Source organism: Salvelinus namaycush, chromosome 29, assembly GCF_016432855.1.
Source record: "Salvelinus namaycush isolate Seneca chromosome 29, SaNama_1.0, whole genome shotgun sequence".
NCBI classification, from domain to species: domain Eukaryota; kingdom Metazoa; phylum Chordata; class Actinopteri; order Salmoniformes; family Salmonidae; genus Salvelinus; species Salvelinus namaycush.
In genome coordinates, this window is record NC_052335.1 from 11,487,296 (window position 1) to 11,506,479 (window position 19,184).

The window sequence follows — 19,184 nt, forward strand, 5'->3', positions numbered from 1 at the left end:
TACTGGTTCACTCTATGAGGAAACACTTATTTTCGCATAGCTCATAAATTCCTGTGCCTGCCTAGGAAATATGGCATTAGACAGTTTACCTTGTTTTGCAACGTCTGGTAAAAAAATAAAAAAATAACAGATTGCATGAATGCATTGTGATGTTTATATACCAAACAAAACGTAGTAATACCAAAAACAAAAACAGTAGTCAGCATCAAAGCTAATCAGAAATGATATAAGCAAAGCTATTTGTTTTTGTAAATAATTTCATTCATTCAATTCCCAATACACTATGTAAAAATACATTTCGCAGTAATGTCAAAACTGAATATGTTTTTCTTCTGTACGATATTCTCGCGGACTCTCGCGGTAATGACCGGGTTGACCTGCCTTATGTCTCGCGCACTCGCAGCTCCAGCTCAGTATATAAAGGAGGACAACGGCGGGCGAAGAACGGCTGGGAAGGCACAGACCGGATTTGTAAATAAGACCGTTCAAATCTGTGTTTTATTTACAAAAGTTATGCCGGCTAATTTTAAGTATCGTACCCAGTTGTTTTAGAACGTTTTTTCTTTTTTTGCTCTCATTCCTCGCTTCATTTTCGTGTGGTTTTACACTACGCGTAATGGCGAGCTCGGCTAACTCGAATCCAGTGGTAAGGATCATTCTCAGAGGGTAGTTAGTGAGACAGAACTAGTTATGATGGCAAACTAACTGCCAAAAAATATAATTGAGTGCAAAAACATTAAAATAAGTTACCTAGGGAGTATTGTTGGGAAACAATTTAGATTTTCTCATGAATAAAAATGATAGCCATAAGTACAACAGCCATTTTAACCTCTCGAAACCATAGCTAAATTATTTTCAGAATGCAGCTGGGGAATGACGTTTTTAACTTATCTTGGGCAAATGTTCTCAGATGCAGTTTTAACCTTTAGCCAAGTCTTTTAGTTTAAGCTAGATAATTAATATCAAGTTAGAAATGTGATTTGAGGCTTGTTTATTGGCTTGTAGGCTAATTTGCAAGCTATGCTGCGCCTAACTACAGTAACGTTAGCTAGTCAACATGCATCAACTACATTGGTGCATTTTCAATGTGGACTGGAGAGCTAGCTAAAAAATATATATAACGTAGTTAACTAGCAATAGCGTTAGGTCTCGTACTAACTAGTAACTATCTACAGTAGCTTGGAGTTTAGGAATTGTTCCTGGAGCCTAATGAAAACTATCAGTTTGCCTTGATGTACAGTTGGAAGCACCTTCTCATCCAATGCATTTGTTTAATTCCTATTGTCGGAATTAAAACTGATTCAGGTGTTATTTATTGCTTGATAATTTCAAACAAGGTCGTACAGTGCCTCTGTCCACCATTACACGAACAAGGCTGCTCGCTAGCCGCCCCAAAACACGTAGTCCTCTATTCTCCACTATTTATTTGTCCGTCTCTAAAATCACATTTTAACCAGCTAAAGTCACACTATCTTCTAGCTACATTCCCATTTACATCCAACATTCGAATATTAGTGACTGCGAGCGTGAGGCAATGTGTGCCTGACCCCGGCTCCGTAAAATGGCTTCCATGTCTCCTCTCTTGACGGTTGTGACCCTCCTCCTTTCCGCAGCTCGGTTTTATACAGCCATATTGGCTCTCTAATATAGACTGCCCGGGATGGGAAGGCGCTACTCAACCCTACGTCACCGTCTCTACATATAAACACCAGACTGAGCTTTAAATAGTGAGCAGACAGGCCAAGAGGCGGGGAGGGCGATGGTGACACCGGGGAAAGTGACCTCTGTCGGTGTTCATGCGACCATTTTAGTTTGACGGTGTATGATTGAACGTTAAGCTATATTGTGCATGGCCTATTGAGTTTAGTTCTCGCCAGCTGATCGATTTATTTCGGTTGTTTACAGTTTGAGAAAATCCTAAAGGCCGATTGATTGAGAAACGATTGCTGCGTTAACTTGTTTACGGTTTGAAAGCTCCCATATGCACTGCACATTTGTGGTCTAGTCCAGGGTTTCCAAACTATGTTCAATCATATATTAATATGACTTGATAACTTGATGATGAATTGTCCCAACTTGTCCAAGAATTTGTAAAATTTTGGGGAATGCAAGGAAAGTCTGCTTGCTTTTACTTTACAAATCATAATTTGGAACTGATTTTACATAGTTTAGTTGTAAGAATGGCACTTTTTTGTTGAAATTTTGTGGTTTCTAAGTTCTGTTCATTTTAAGATTATTATGGTATGCAGTTTATGAATGTCTGGCACTGATGTTCAAAGGCAGTCATGCCCCAAAATGACATTTTTCAAAACAGGACATTTTGTATTATTTGTTGGCTGACATTCTTTACCAAGCTGCATTTGAGTACATTTCAGTTATCACTATGTGGAATAACTATACTATATTTTAGAGCACTTCTAACAGTGCTCTGTATGTTCTGTCAGCCTAAACTGTACAGGTCTGTGATTGAAGATGTTATCAACGAAGTCCGGGAGCTCTTCCTGGATGAGGGGGTGGACGAGCAGGTTCTCATGGAGCTCAAAACGGTACGGAACTCATCACTTCCTTTTTCCATTCTAGAATATTCTTCCTCTTGCAGATCTATAGTAGATCCTACTATTATGCAATATGAGATCTCTAAGCCTCAATCCCAAATGAATGGACCATCTAATTCCACCTTCCATTTGTGGTCAGAGGACAAGCAAGTCTAAAGATCCCTCTGGAAAACATGAAATTATATTAGATTATAAACTGATGGTCAACTTCTTACCCCTCCTTTTTTTTTTTTTTTGTATTCCTCTCATCTTCCCTAGCTGTGGGAGAACAAGTTAATGCAGAGTAAGGCAGTGGAGGGCTTCCATACCGAGGAGCAGGCGGCCCTCCAGGCAGCAGCCCATCAGCAGGCCCAACAGGCCCAGCAGGCCACCCAGCAAGCCCAGGCACAGCAGGTCCTCCTGCCCCCGCAGCAGCAAGGTGAGTCCTCGGCCCTGACACGTCACCTCTGCTGTCCTTGGTACGTTATGGGCTGGTTTCCCAGATACAGAATAAGCCTCATCCTATAGTTAAAAAGCATGTTCAATGGAGATTCTCAATTGATTAGGCTTTTTAGTCCAGGATTAGGTTGAATCTGTGTTCAGGAAATTAGCCTGGCCTATAAACCATTGCCCCATTTTTACAGCCATGCCCAGCCTCTAACACCTCTAATCACCATCTTTCTCACTTCCTGGTCCACCTCCAGTGTATGAGTATATTTGGGGCATTGAAAAGCGCTATGTAAAACCCATATAGATGGTTCCCTGACACACCCCTTTAAAGCCAACCACCCACCTCAGACCAGCCCTGCCTGCCACCCCTAACCACCATGTCTGGTCTTTTCACACTCAGTATATGATATAAATTGCTATGAGTCCAGACACAACAGGTCCTTGTCTAAGTTGCCCAATTCAAAGTCCATTTCAAAGAACTACTTGAAATGAGTATCTGCAAAGTATATGAAAACCACAAATGCATTGAAAAGAGAATCCATTCTTATTCACAGTGACGAGCTGGCAATCCACCCGGCCTACTGTCACAAGCGGTAATATAATCCCTTGATGATTATAATACAGTATTTATTGTTTACATACACACACACACTGTTTGTTCCAAAGCAGCATTGGCAAGATGTTGTTTCACATTTATTAGAAGTGTAATTACAGAGTGTGTAATCAATACTTTAATGAATACATGCATCTCCCCTGTCTCTCCACAGCACCCCAGCAGCAAGTCATTGTGCAGGATCCTAAAATTCTGCAGCACATGAGTGCAACGGGGATGGTGAGTGGAGTAGGGTGGTTGTCTGTAGATGGACTACACGTTTAAGACCGGTGACATAAGAGCTGGCGCTGAGTGTGACACTGACCAGGCCAGCTGGAGGACAGATGGAACAGAGGGATGAGGGAAGGAGGGGAGGAGAAGCGAGGCCACTCAGGAAATCGTTTAGTGAGAGCTACGGATTTCAGACTGGATTACTGAGCAGATAAACCGAGAAGAGCCTCACACTCGTCTGTTCTCCCCCCCCCCCCCCCCGGGTAGTTTCTGAGCTGAAGTTAGATCAGTCTTAGACTCTGGGATATTCTAGCTCTGTTTTTCAAAGACGATAGAAAGGTGTCTCCCTAGTTTTCTGACGGCCTGTTTTTTTCCTCTCTAACCTTCCCCCATCAACTGGTTTTGTCTTCTGAACTCACATGTGTCTTAGATTTAGACGCTGTAGTCTTTGTGTGATGCACAGATTTCACCGGTCTGTACAGAATATGGGATTATTATAGCAAATTGATAGGTTACATTTTAAATGCTTCTCCGGGCGTTTTGAAGAACTGTTTATCTGTGCGGAGTCTTATCTTGAACAAGCACACACTCTAGCGCACCCTCTCGTTATTTATTTATTTCCCCCTTGCCTGGTTAGTAATGTGCGTTTTCTCTGTTTGTCCTGTAGAGTGCAGCAGCCACCGCAGCAACCCTGGCCTTACCCACAGGTGTCAGTCCCTACCATCAGCTTATCACCAGCCAAGGTAGAACATTTAACATCACACTAGCTCTAGTATTAATCATGTGTTATAACAGTGCATAGTGATTCATTGATTATTTGACAACTAAAAGTATATACACAGCCGTATTGTTGCAGAAAGATTACCTCACCAAATACCAATCTGTTTTTTGTTTTGTTCTGCCCTGGATTTCTTATGTCCTTCCCGGGTGACGCACATCAGGCAATTTGTCCCAGAATTGTTATATTAAGACAGCGGACGGTGTGTACAACCTAGGAATAAGAAGCCTTTCTTTCTGACTTGTTAATATACTTGTTTCTCAACATTCAAACTGTTCTTGGTGTGGTCATGGTTTCGATAATATGGATCTTTGATTGAGTCTCACGGGGTTGGGTCTGGGTCTCGAGGGCTTCGGCCTTCATCGCTCGTTCCTCTCCTCTGTTCTCCAGTCAGATCCTGAACATACTCTTCATAGGTCTAATATCCTCCTCCTCTGACCCCAGGTCAGATCCTACAGTTTGTGCGTGCAGCCAACGGTGCTCAGTACATCATCCAGCCCCAGCAGCAGATGGTGCTACAACAGCAGGTCCTTCCTCAGATGCAGCCGGGTGGCGTGCAGGCTCCCGTAATACAGCAGGTACGCCCCATTACACAGGTAGGTCTGCTCGCCGTCCTCCAACATATACATTACATGGCCAAAAGTATGTGGACACCTGCTTGTTGAACACCTAATTCCAAAATCATGGGCATTAATATGGAGTTGGTCCCCACTTTGTTACTGTATCAGCCTCCACTCTTCTGGGAAGGCTTTCCACAAGATGTTAGAACATTTCTGCGGGGACTTGCTTCCATTCAGCCACAAGCATTAGTGAGGTCGGGCACTGATGTTGGACGATTAGGCCTGGCTCGCAGTCAGCGTTTCAATTCATCCCAAAGGTGTTCGATGGGTTTGAGGTCAGGGCTCTGTGCAGGCCAGTCAAGTTCTTCCGCATCGATCTCAAACCATTTCTGTATGGACCTCACTTTGTGCACTGGCCAGGGCAGCTCTAGCAGGGCGGACATTTGACGAACTGACTTGTTGGAAAGGTGGCATCCTATGACAGTTTCACATTGAAAGTCACTGAGCTCTTCAGTATGGGCCATTCTACTGCCAATGCCTGTCTATGGAGATTGCATGGCTGTGTGCTCGGTCTTATACGCCTGTCAGCGGCCGGCGTGGCTGAAATAGACAAATGGAGGTGGTACCTCTGGTGGAGGTGATCCTCCTCGTGCAGATTGTCCTCAGATTTACAGAAGTGGCTTAAGATGGCTATGTTGTGCAAGCTGAGTGGTTTTGGAAGGTGAAGTGTCCGTTACTAGTTCCTGGTGGTTCAGTGGGGTGTAATGTCATGTTGCTGCCCTCCCAGGTGCTGGCTCCTCTCCAGGGAGGCCACCCGCAGCAGACTGGAGTCATCATCCAGCCTCAACAGATCGTCCTCACTGGGAACAAGGTCCAGCAAAACGCACAGGTCAGATATCAAACACTCACTAGTCACTACTGGCGCTCTATAGAAACAAAAAAGGATGGTACACGTATTCCCCTGAGAAATGTTTTGATAAAATATGCATTAGTATACCTACATTCAATGTATTTTTACACTCCGCTTTTGAGAATCTATAGATATGCAAGAGGGAATTATTTATTGTATTATACAAATGGTGATTCCTCTGCTGAACACCCCATGCCACATTCAACCAGCTCTCACCACCCAATCCTTCTCAACCCATCTCTCTCTTCAGGTAATGCAGATGCCAGGCCAGCCCGGCCAGGTGCAGCAGATCCAGCAGCAGGTCCAACAAGTACAACAGGCCCAGGGTGGCGCTGCCCCAGGGCCACCGCAGCAAGCCAAGCAGCAGCCTCCTATGATGCTGCAGGTTGACGGAGCGGGGGACACGTCCTCAGAGGATGAAGACGAGGAGGAGGAGGAGTATGATGAGGATGAGGATGAAGACAAGGATAAAGATGGAGGGGAGGAAGGCCAGGTGGAGGAGGTGGGTAGTACTCTCAATGAGACCGAGAGAGAGAGAGACAATGGTTCTAAACTTTTACCCTTAGAATGTTTGTATGACCTACTGACTAGGTGAGCAAAACTATCTGTAACCAGTTCCAACGCACTTTACCAGCACACTGTTGTACTCTCTAGATTTGGCTGTAGAGACAATCTAGAATTGACTGTAGAGATTGAGTGATAGGATGGAAATACAGTGCCTTTGGAAAGTGTTCAGACCCCTTGACTTTTTTCACATTTTGTTACAGCTTTATTTTAAAATTGGAGAGAAACAAAATTCCTTCTACACACAATATCCCATAATGACAAAGCAAAAACAGGTTTTTAGAAATGTTTGCTAACAAAAAATATATAAACACATTTACATAAGTATTCAGACCCTTTACTTTGTTGAAGCACCTCTGGCAGCGATTACCGCTTTGCCTTCTTGGGTATGACACTACAAGCTTGGTACACCTGTATTTGGGGATTTCTCCCATTCTTCTCTGCAGATCCTTAGGTTGGATGGGGAGCGTTGTTGCACAGCTAGTTTCAGGTCTCCCCAGAGATGTTCGATCTGGTTCAAGTCCGGGCTCTGGCTGGGCCACTAAAGGACATTCAGGGACTTGTCCCGAAGGCACTCCTGCATTATCTTGGCTGTGTGCTTAGGGTCGTTGTACTGTTGGAAGGTGAACCTTCACCCCAGACTGAGGTCCTGAGCGCTCTGGAGCAGATTTTCATCAAGAATCTCTCTGTACTTTGCTCCATTAATCTTTTCCTCGATCCTGACTAGTCTCCCAGTCCCTGCCGCTGAAAATATCCCCACAGCATGATGCTGTGACACCACCATGACTCACCGTAGGATGCTGCCAGGTTTCCTCCAGACGTGATGCTTGGCATTCAGGCCAAAGTGTTAAACCTTGGTTTCATCAGACCAGAAAATCTTGTAATGGTCTGTGAGGCCTTTAGGTGCCTTTTGGCAAACTCCAAGTGGGCCGTCATGTGCCTTTTTACTGAGGAGTGGCTTCAGTCTGGCCACTCTACCATAAAGGCCTGATTTGGTGGAGTGCTGCAGAGATGGTTGTCCTTCTGGAAGGTTCTCCCATTGCCACAGGAACTCTGGAGCTCTGTCAGAGTGACCATCAGGTTCTTGGTCACCTCCCTGACCAAAGCCCTTCTCCCCCGATTGCTCAGTTTGGCTGAGTGGCCAGCTCTAGGAAGATTCTTTGTGGTTCCAATCTTCCATTTTTACGAATGATTGAGACCACTGTGTTCTTGGGGACCTTCAATGCTGAAGAAATTGTTTGGTGTGCCTCGACACAAACCTGTCTTGGAGCTCTACGGACAATTCCTTCGACCTCATGACTTGGTTTTTGCTCTTATTTAAATAAGGTATTTCTGTTTTTTTTGTTAATTTGCAAACATTTCTAAACCTGTTTTCACTTTGTCATTATGGGGGATTGTGTGGAGATTTATTCTTTTTTTAATCCATTTTATAAAAAGGCTGTAACGTAACAAAATGTGGGAAAAGTCAAGGGGTCTGAATACTTTCTGAATGCACTGTATGTAGGTTATTAAACCCCCCCCCTTTCAGGAGCCTCTGAACAGTGAAGATGACGTGAGTGATGAGGAGGACCAAGAACTGTTTGACACAGAGAACGTGGTGGTGTGCCAGTACGACAAGGTAAGTCATCCCCAGATGACTACAATACGATGTATCCTGTATATGAGAATCCACAGTGAGGAAACCAGTGAGACTTCCTGTGTATGTGTCTGGTATCCCCGTCTGCTCCTGTCCTAACACCATCACTGACACTGTCCATTTGGTTTCCCTCTTCTCCTCCGATACACACGGTATTGTGCGAAAGAGCGAGGCATCCCAGTCTGTTGCTACCTAACTATTTTCTCTCCTCAGATTCACAGAAGTAAGAACAAATGGAAGTTCCACCTGAAGGATGGGATCATGAACCTGAATGGCCGAGACTACGTCTTCTCCAAAGCCATCGGGGACGCTGAGTGGTAAAACGCACCACAAAAAGGGTACATCCAAAATGGCACCCTATTACCGATTTTTATAGTGCACTACTTTTGACCAGGGCCCATAGTCCTCTGGTCAAAATGAGTGCACTACATAGGGGAATAGGGTGCTGTTTGGAACGTAGGCAAAGCAACAAAACACCACAAAAGAACTCTGGAACTTTCTGTTCGAGAAAGAGGGAGACCTCAATAACTGAAGACCCAGGGAATCACTGGAGACATTTCAGCCCGAAGACCTGTGGTGGGTTGGTGGGGGAAGGAAAATATATGACACCACCCAAAACTGTGAGATGCACATCTGAATGAATGGTATTTCAGTATCAATACCCAACAAGCCTGAGAAGACTGTCCCTGCATCGTAGAACCCTCAGAGGAGGGATCCTTTGCGCTTCTTTGTTTGAATGAATTCACCTTCAGTTTGAACTGACAGTCTTACACACTTGTAGTGGACCAGATATAACCACTGACTTGACCCACCCTAAACACTGTATACCTATAGGTTTGAATCGAGGTCAAAGTTCAGTGAAAATGCCCAGCGATTGGACAGGGAAATCTGTCAATTCCAGTTGTGCCCAGTGATTGGCTAGGGAACTTGTCAGTCAATCCTAGTAGGTTTTTTTTTCTTCTCAAAGTGAGCCTGCACTACACAGTAAAGTTGACACCAGTGTATTGAGTTAAGATGGCTGTTTGCAAAGGCCGACGTTATTAGCTTCTTGTTGTAAATCTCCATTCCATGTCACTGATATGATATTCCTGCCACGTGTTCTCATGGTCCATACTAGAAGTTTCCTTCCGGGTATCCAGTTGATACTAGTGTTCGGCAGTGTGTTCGGCAGTGTGTTCGGCAGTGTGTTCGGCAGTGTAGCGCTCCCCTCCTGTAATCGTTGTAACTTTGTATATTTTTATTGTTATGATGAAGACCAACCCCACTAAAGGCAAAAGAACGGTAACGACCTAGTGATGTAAATTGAGTGAAGGGAACCCAGGGCACCTCCTATTCCCTATAGAATGCACTTTTGTGAGCCCTGGTCAAAAGTAGTGCTCTACAAAGGGAATAGGATGCCATTGGGGATTAAAAAAAAATCCCCCGTCTGCTTCTTTTTCAAGCCCTCCTAAATCATTCTATCGTTGACTGACCCCGTGCAAAGACGGTTAATGAATCAACCAATAAATGGATAGATACAATTATTGTACAAATGTCTTCAAACACTTACAGTTTTCCTGTTTTGTGTATCTGGTCTTCTAATTCAGTGGTTAATCAGTGCAGCCAGCTGGAGATTTGCATTGTCAGTGTCGATGTATCGTGAAGTCAGTCAAGTTTGGCCACAGCATGCCCAATATTGTGTGTGTGTGAGGTCTGTCCGAGTTCACTGCTTGTTGAAGATGGATTCATCAGTTAATGTTGTTGGAAGAATGGACACCCCACATCCCCTTTCTGATTTTACAGTACAAATAGATAACATTTTTGTGATTCATTTCTTTTGTGTCGATTTTTGTATTTATTCCTGAAAGCTCAGGCAGTGTTATATATTTCTGGGGGGGGGGGTAAAAAGTAATCAAGAAGCCGCACCAATCTGTGCTCTTATGATGATAACGAAGTGTTCCTTTTTTCTTTTAGTTGGTTGGACGAGGCTCCATGTGCTGTGGGCCATGTCTTGGCTGCTGTGTACAGCACTGTCTTGTGCTTTCATTTTAATCATGATGATTTTAGAAAAGTCCTGTTCAAGCAGGTTTCAACTTCTGGGGGGCAAGGTGTGTGTTCTCTGCAGTTTATTTTAACAGTGCCCCATTGCATCAAAAAAATGTCTCTGAAATAAATAAAGTATGTTTTCAGCTTTTTCATAGTAGCTTTGATTCTGTTTGGGTTTTGTGTGTGTGTATATATGTATGCCTGTGCAGTCATTCTCAGACACAATGGCCCAACTCATGACTAAAGTAGTCATTCTGTTGAGGAATGTATGCTGGAACATTTCAAGGTAGCTTCTAGTTGTGGAACTCTGCGCTTGGACAAGCAGTAGCATATGATATGAGCCACTCTTCTGCTCAAGTGGCCATTTTAATCCAATTATTTTAGCATTGTTCCTAATTCCACATGTTCTAATTCCCTGATGTAATTTCGTATGTGCCTTTTGGATTTTAGTTTGGCATTTAGGTATTCACATATAATGATAATAATCATTTGGAGAGGATTTCTCTAGATAATGTACTTTGACTTATTTTATTCTTCATGTACCATGCTTTTCAACTGCTGTTGGGAAAAAACGGTTGGTTTGAGATGTATCGTTTGTATTATCATTCATATAACCATTTTAATTTAAAATCAAAGATCTTTGTAAATGACCATAACTTGGAGGATGTGCTTTGAATACAAGTAATTAGAGAAGGTAGTATTTTATTGAGCAGACATGTTGAGTTTTTGCCTTTTCTAAACATTTTATTAAAGTAATATCAAAGCTGGTTTGTGTATGGCTTTTTTAATGTTTTTACTGGAATAGTTTAATCGTTCATTGACAGATGAGCGGCAGAATTTAAGAATATCTTACCTCAGAAAATAAATAATTCGGGTGATTGTAGCTTTGACACAAACTTTATTTTTATTTTTTAACTGAGGATTCGGTCAGCTATAAATCTTACAATCCTTTTCCACGGCGATAAATCTTTAGATTAATCCCCACTTTCCACATTTGTGCGGGATAATCCAAATACTGTATGGCAGTGGGCCATGTTGTGTGGGTGTTTCTCGTGCCCTAATTCCAGACCAGCTGGTGTATGTTTTCATGTGGGTACTTTTGAGATAAAAGGTATGGTGGAAGTGGGACTAGAGCCCAGTTACTCAGGCTAGTTTAAATGGATTGTGTTGGTTTTACCTACTTTAGTTGAATGCTCTGGATAAGGGTGTGCTAAATTACTCAAATATGATGTTGATTCTGCCTCTGATTGTAAATGGAGAGATGAGTAGTGGCCCATCCTAAATGCCAGATGGAGTTGAAGTTAAAAACTCAGATGGAGTGGATGAGGGATAGTGGACCCTACATACTCAGGAGTAGTCTGGGCCTAGCCTACTGAGTGAGCACTGAAGTAGAGAGCTGCTAGTTATACTGCCTGGTTTTTATGGATCCAGGTACGTCCGATGTATCCTCTTGATTCCAAAATCCCAAGTCCGACGGGGAGAATATCCTGGGAGTAAGCTCGCTAGAGAGTATGATATTTGACCCAGGGTCTACAGCCTCGATGGTGGACATCTGCAGTCCATCCAATTATAGTGATGGACTCTGGCTGTTATTAAAAGTGTTGGAACGAGTGATGTGGGGCCTTGTGACATGTCTCTTGTCGGCTGTGGGGTTCACTAGCATGAAATAATGGCAGGCAAGGCGGTCTGGAGACATTTGAAAAATCTGAAAGGGAGGAAGGAGTGTTTTCTTTCCCCTCCACTTCATCATTCTCTCATTTTCTCTCTGCGTAAGAGAGCAGAGCGTGGTGGAACGCTCTAGTAGTTCTATGAGAGGGTGACCCTTGACCTTTCAAGAGCAGCACACTGACTACACCTACTGACCTGCGTAGACGTGAGGGACAAGTCAACAAGCTGAGTCACAGCATTAATATAAAAACAGCACGATCTCACAGACACAGACCTAATATTTTTTCGATATTAGAATCTGTGCCTTCTCTCTCTTTCTTCCCATCTCTCTCGTTCTCTCTCGCTCTTCCCATCTCTCTCGTTCTCTCTCGCTTTTGATGAGTTCAGTTTCTTCCCACTATTTGTGTTGAGAAACTCAATATGGCAGCGTGGTTGCATGTCGTTCATCCAAAGCGCCCTGCCCTCCTGGTTATTTGGGGAGCGGCTGGGAGATGAGAGGTTTATTTGAAATACCAGGAGAGGAATGGGCCAGGCCATGATGGGAACCAGGGCTAGAGAGAATGGAATGAAATTGGTTCCATTTAACACAAGTCCGTTTGTTTGACCCTGTCTGTAGACCATGACTGTCTTTTTTTTTCTCTGTTTGATTCATATTTTATTCTAGTTTGTGCCATGGGAGGACATAGTATAATATTGTTATGTACTCTGGTGAACTCAATGAGATCTGTCTCACCCCTCAATCGATTTGTTTCAATTCAATTGCCTTTCAACCTCTAAACTCAATGCTGTAATCAATAACAATGTAATACTACAAATAAATGTGATGACTGTTTTCAAGTATTTTATTGAGTTTTTACTACTTCAATATAACAGAACCTGTTACATGGTCCTCGGTTGGTTTTATAATTCCCGTTTTCATTGTATTTAATCCTTTTGATATTGAAGACTCGACTAAGACAACTTGTGTCAACCAGTAAAAAAATGTTTTTATACGAATTAGACAAACAGAATAATTTTAATCTGGATATCTGACAAAATCTAACAAAAGGCCAAGAACCTTTATTTAGCTGAACGGAAGAGTTGCATATCACTTTGGCCTGATGCAAGAGAGAAAATAAAAACATAATAGGAAATGATCCCTTTTTCCAGGAAAGTTAATTCCCTAGCTGTCTGCATTTCTCTGAAAGTGTCACAGTGCAGTTCAAATGCTATCCAGATGTCAAGCGGGCGGTCATTGGCAGAAAGCTCCAATATCTCACTATAGCAACAGCTATCTTGCTTTTTTTTTGTATGTTTGTGTTTTTCCTATGTTTTTCTAGCAAGGCACGGTTTTATCCAGACCTGGGTTCAAATACATGTGTATTTGAGTATCTGGTATTGAAAATATTTTTTTCTGTGTATTGGAGTATTTTCAAATACACAGCCCAAAACAAGTACTTTTATTAGAGTATTTGAATGGTTATGTATAAAAACCAAGTAGTCTACCAATTGTATTTGAGACTATTTTAAAATACCTGGGTTAAGTGCAAGGAATGTGTATGAGTAAGTGTATTTTCAAATACTTTAAGTGTATTTCCAAATGTATTAAAATATTCAACAACTTGTCTTTTCAAATAAAATATATCTGAATACATACATCGGAATGTATGTGAAAGTAATTGAAATAGTATTTGAACCCAGGTCTGGTTGCATCTTCTCTGATTGTCTGAAAAGTCACTTATATCCTCTTAAGAATGGAAATATATATTGGTTTCGGGGGTTGGGATGTATTTCTGGAAATTCTTTACATGTTTATTTGGATCAGTTCAGTAGCAACATTAAATAGGACCACGAGAAGAAGAAAAATAAGTAGACAAATGTTTAATGTATCTCTGGAATGTAATATACATTTGGGGCAAAACCAAATCACTTACGCTGTAGATACTTTTCAAAGAGAACGGTTCGGTAAAAACACTCATGTCTGGTTTTCACATTATGGCTCCTTCTATAGATTGATGCCATGTGACGATTAACACATTTTCTCACTTCCTTTATGTAGCTGGTTTGTTAATTAACATTTTTAAAGGCACACTAAAAAGATGCAGTATCACAACAAAGTTTTGCATTTTATGTCTTTGTACGTGGATTACTCTTCTCATTTCTATACAGTATACACATTGCGCAACATTAAGGGATGCAGTATTTCCCTGTCTGAAGTTAGGTCTAGTTTCTAATCACCCTGGACCTGCAGGCTGATCTGTAATACAGTACCAGGACAATATCCAGGAGTCTCTAAGGAATCTCTTCATTTCATAGGTCTGACGTTTGAGAAATCAAATATCATATTGCAGACCTCTCAAAGTTCATAATGTCTTCATTTAGCTCTTAGTGTAAAAAAAACATGTCCCTTTTTTTGTCTGGTATGTATGAATAATCATGGATTTAAAGTTCACAAGAAAACGGGGTAGATTTATTTGCTAAATGTGATAAAACATTGATCGAGGAGATATTTTTTGGGGGGACCAGCTTTAGTTCATCTACAATTTAAACAAAGGTGTAAATCAACTTTGTTTTCAGATACAGTACAGCTGACAGTTTCAACACCCAATTAAATCTTTAGAATTAACAACGACCGAAATAGGATCATTTCCTAACGAAGTTTTGCTGCAATCAACCAGGATATCTCACGTAATATTCCTTGACAGTCAGTATATTAATTGCAACAACAACAAAAATCACAGCAGAAATTGTGAAAACAGTCAAACGTGCGAAAAGGTTCTGAAAAAAGTCTGGCTTGCTGTAAAATATCTTAACAGTTCAATCCACTTCCAGTTTTGATTTCACTGTGGCTCCTCTCCTCTCTCCAACCAAACCACCACTGGCACCATCACAGTACTCTTTGATCTCCCCAGGCTAGGTTTGAGTTCATGTATACAGGCTACAGTTGTCCTCCGGACTGGGTTGCTGGGAGGTGGGTTGGAGGTAGGTTTGACCAGACCCAGAACGATCCTGCAGGTGGATGGGTACCTCCTCTGGTCCTCCTGTTCCCTTCTCGTTTTTGTCTCTCTTCTTACCTCTCCGGACCTGGTGACATACCCCACTGCTACCCTTCGAACTGACCGTCTGCCCTCTGAAGAGCTGTGCCCGGCGCTGGCACAACCCCACCTTACTGAGCAGGATAAAGACATCCCCCCTGAAGGCCTTGGTGAAGATGGCGTACAGGAAGGGGTTGGCACAGGAGTTGAGAGGGTAGAAGAGCACCAGCAGGATCTTGGAGTTGGATACAGTGATGAGAGGCCGGTCCAGAACCGCCGACATGGCGTAGAAAGAGATGGGCGCCATACACAGGAAGTCGGTGAAGATAAGGACGGCCATGCGTTTGGCGATGTTGGTGTCTTTGGAGCCGGACCGGTAGTGCGGGTTGTGGACAGTGCAGTAGATCTTGATGTAACAGGCACAGATGACCAGAAATGCCAGGATGTTGAGGATAAGGACTGAGACAATGTACACCTGGGCCACGGTGGACTGCGTGTCCATGGGTAGGCAGATACTGACCTAGTTAAATAAAGATAAAATAAATAATCCATCAATCAATCGTTACAAAACCGATTAGCCAGCCCACTGCTATGGCTACTATTGCAGGTCTACGGGGTCCTAGGCTTACCGTAGACTGGCTAATTGGTTTTGTAACACAATCAATCACAGAATCAAATAAATTAATATTAAGAAATAGATAAATACTGACCTTCTGGTAACTACTAACCCCCACTAGGGGGAGCATCGCTAGGAGGAGGCAGAACAACCATCCAGCCAACATCACAGCAGCTGCATGGGGCAGACGCAACTTCCTGTCCAGCCTCATGGCGAACGTTATCGCATACCACCTCTCTAGCGTGATCACCGTCAGCGTATACACCGACAGTTCGCTGGCAAACACGGTAAAGAACCCCGCTAACCCGCAGCCCGGCCCTGTCTGCCAGTCGATGGCGTGGTTGTAGTACTCTGCCCGGGTGTGAAGGTCCACAGAGGCGATGAGGAGGAGATATATCCCCATGCAGAGGTCAGCGAAGGCCAGGTGACACATGAGGAAGCGGGAGACGGAGAGCTTGTAGTGAGAGGTGAGGAGGACTAGAAGTGCCACCATGTTGCCTACAACAGCCAGTAGGGACACAAACCACACAGACACCCGCAGGAAGCTGAAGCCCATGATGTCCTCGCACGGGTTGAACTCGTCCGGCGCAGGGGCGCAGGTGACCTCCTCGTCCTCCTCACAGACCACGTAGTCATAGCGACTGTCGAAGTCCTGGCTGGTGTCCTCCTGGGGGTTCTGTAAGATAAGATAAGATTATCACAGAGACACAGAAATGTATCCTTTTCCTTTCCTTGATTTGTTATTCCCCCCCCCCCCCCCTCAGCACTGGCAACACTCTGGTTGCTGACGAGTCTCTCTTTACCTTCAGTGTCTCCCCGAAGCCCATGTCATCATCCGGCTGGCCCCCGAAGTAAGCGTGGTAGTGGAGGCTGCTTTGGAAGTCTCTCCGGGGATCTCCCTGGGTGTCTCTGGACACCCCATCTCTGAAGCCCACCTCGCTGGGCTGCGGGTCAGCTGCATCCCCCATGGGATCCTCTTGGAGGGATGGGACTGTGAGGGGACCCACGGATCTCTTCTGGTGCCGGTCTGCTGCAGTGTCCGATGCTGGGTCTACTTGAAGAGAGGGGACTCTGAGGGGACCTACTGATCTCTTTTGATGCTGGTCGTAGAAAGCTGTCAGGTTGCAGATGATGTACTCAAGGTATCTGCAATGTCAAAAGAGACTCATTGTAGAAAGTGTACTGTAGATCTACGAGTTCTTCTTTGAGTTTCACTTTCTGCTTCCGTTGGTGCTTTGAGAATAATTGAAGGTGAAATAATTAGTTTGAGTCTGTAATGAGCATGGCAAGGTTGATCAAATGAAACTGTGAATGACTAAGTTGAAGTTGAGTGCAAACAAATAAATACAAAATCATTCAGCTTTACAATCCTTTACTTCAAAATACCTCTTTATACACTCCTGGGTCCAGCTATCATATTATTTACATACCCAGTTAAAGAAGATAAACGGATTCATGTTTTGAGGGGCTCATTAGTCGTGTTTAGACGTTGGTCTTCCTACAATAACAGTGTTGACTGACGGTAATTAAAGCCGCCTAATAAGACGTTATAGGTAAACGCATCAGAGTTGACTTCATCTCAGCCAACATCCACACTGAGGAATTACAGCTGTGCTATTCAACAGCCATTAATCATACTGTAACTGTACACAAGACAGAGCAATACACACCACAGTACACTTTCAGGGTTAATAATGCACTCTATCATTTTATTTTCATTTACAAAACCATCAATGAAAGAGTTCACAGGTCTCTAGTTGTAACGGAGCCAAGCAGCATTCATTTACAAACTTCTAGACAAATAAACGTTGGAAGGACCAGTCAGTCAAAGGGAAATATCATTGTGCTCTTGTTTATGTATATTTTTGGGGCAACGTTGCAGATGGTATGGCTCAAGTCCCTAGTGAGACACCATGGTAGAATGGAGGAATGTATTGCGAGAGGAAATGGTAGAATGATGATTTATTGGGAAAGATGGGTTGATCTGTGGCTGTCATAACGGTGGAGTGTTGGAATAATTCTACACACAAATGTACAGTAGAAATGTTTGAGGTCCTCCAATAAGGGGTGAAGATGGGATTGTTATATGTTTTGCGTTTCACAGTTTACGTTTTGTGGTTTGGTTTCATGCTGTGAGTGGTGTTAGTGTTGATCCTGGTAGTTATGGGTGCGCTCGCTTCCATGCCCGTCCAGGTCTCGGGTGGGGCTTGGTTTTTCCAGCACTTGGAAAATAATTTTTGACCGGGGGCCAGGCCTTGCCTTTACCTACATCTCGGGGCTGGTGGGGTCGAGCGCACCCACTGACCAGAGCACTCACTGACCTGACCAGAGCACCTACTGACCAGAGCACCTACTGAGCTGACCAGAGCACATACTGACCAGAGCACCTACTGAGCTGACCAGAGCACATACTGACCAGAGCACTCACTGACCAGAGCACTCACTGACCAGAGCACCTACTGACCAGAGCACATATTGACCTGACCAGAGCACTCACTGACCAGAGCACATACTGACCAGAGCACATACTGACCTGACCAGAGCACTCACTGACCTGACCAGAGCACCTACTGGCCAGAGCACATACTGACCAGAGCACATACTGACCTGACCAGAGCACTCACTGACCTGACCAGAGCACCTACTGGCCAGAGCACATACTGACCTGACCAGAGCACATACTGACCTGACCAGAGCACTCACTGACCAGAGCACATACTGACCTGACCAGAGCACCTACTGGCCAGAGCACCTACTGACAAGAGCACATACTGACCAGAGCACATACTGACCTGACCAGAGCACTCACTGACCTGACCAGAGCACCCACTGACCAGAGCACATACTGGCCAGAGCACTCACTGACCAGAGCACATACTGACCAGAGCACATACTGTGGGAGCGGAAATTTGTATTGTCTGTGTATTGTATTGTTGTGTTAAATAAAATAAAAGAGCACCTACTGGCCAGAGCACATACTGACCTGACCAGAGCACATACTGGCCAGAGCACTCACTGACCAGAGCACATACTGACCTGACCAGAGCACTCACTGACCAGAACACATACTGACCTGACCAGAGCACATACTGACCAGAGCACATACTGACCTGACCAGAGCACTCACTGACCAGAGCACATACTGACCTGACCAAAGCACATACTGACCTGACCAGAGCACCTACTGACCAGAGCACATACTGGCCAGAGCACTCACTGACCAGAGCACTCACTGACCAGAGCACATACTGTGGGAGCGGAAATTTGTATTGTCTGTGTATTGTATTGTTGTGTTAAATAAAATAAAAAATAGTAATATATATATACACATACATACATGCATTCTGTAAGTATTCAGCCCCTTTCCCTTTTTTCACATTTTGTTATGTTACAGTACAGCCTTATTTTAAAATGTATTAAATAAATAAAAATTCCTCTTCCATCTACACACAATAATACCTCATAATGAAAAAGTGAAAACAGGTTTTTACAAATGTATAAAAAATGAAAAAAACAGATATACCTTATTTAAATAAGTATTCAGACCCTTTGCTATGAGACTCAAAATTTAGCTCAGGTGCATCCTGTTTCCATCGATCATCCTTG

At 43.5% G+C, this 19,184-nt stretch overlaps 2 protein-coding genes across 8 annotated transcripts in view; one reads left to right on the forward strand and one right to left on the reverse strand.

The window, feature by feature from the left end:
- Nucleotides 1-427: 427 nt before the first annotated feature.
- gtf2a1 (general transcription factor IIA, 1) lies at nucleotides 428-11,047 on the forward strand. 7 transcript variants are annotated; one of them, XM_038968188.1, is made up of 12 exons: nucleotides 428-646; nucleotides 2,445-2,546; nucleotides 2,814-2,973; nucleotides 3,539-3,577; nucleotides 3,752-3,816; nucleotides 4,475-4,550; nucleotides 4,749-4,787; nucleotides 5,030-5,181; nucleotides 5,933-6,034; nucleotides 6,306-6,557; nucleotides 8,124-8,237; nucleotides 8,469-11,047. In XM_038968188.1, exons 1-12 carry the CDS (start codon nucleotides 617-619, stop codon nucleotides 8,574-8,576), a joined length of 1,239 nt encoding a protein of 412 aa, XP_038824116.1. In that variant the 5' UTR covers nucleotides 428-616; the 3' UTR covers nucleotides 8,577-11,047. The 7 variants fall into 7 exon arrangements, with proteins under 7 accessions (XP_038824116.1, XP_038824118.1, XP_038824117.1 ...); XM_038968190.1 differs by having other exon boundaries at nucleotides 8,148-8,237; XM_038968189.1 differs by having other exon boundaries at nucleotides 5,030-5,163.
- Nucleotides 11,048-13,807: 2,760 nt separating this feature from the next.
- tshr (thyroid stimulating hormone receptor) overlaps nucleotides 13,808-19,184 on the reverse strand; it is a 32,656-nt gene continuing 27,279 nt past the window's right edge. Inside the window, exons 10-12 of the mRNA XM_038968335.1 lie at nucleotides 16,382-16,724; nucleotides 15,673-16,254; nucleotides 13,808-15,482 (exon numbers count right to left, since the gene is read on the reverse strand). Coding sequence (XP_038824263.1) covers nucleotides 14,853-15,482; nucleotides 15,673-16,254; nucleotides 16,382-16,724 — 1,555 coding nt within the window. The 3' untranslated portion in view covers nucleotides 13,808-14,852. The remainder of the gene's footprint in view (nucleotides 15,483-15,672; nucleotides 16,255-16,381; nucleotides 16,725-19,184) is intronic.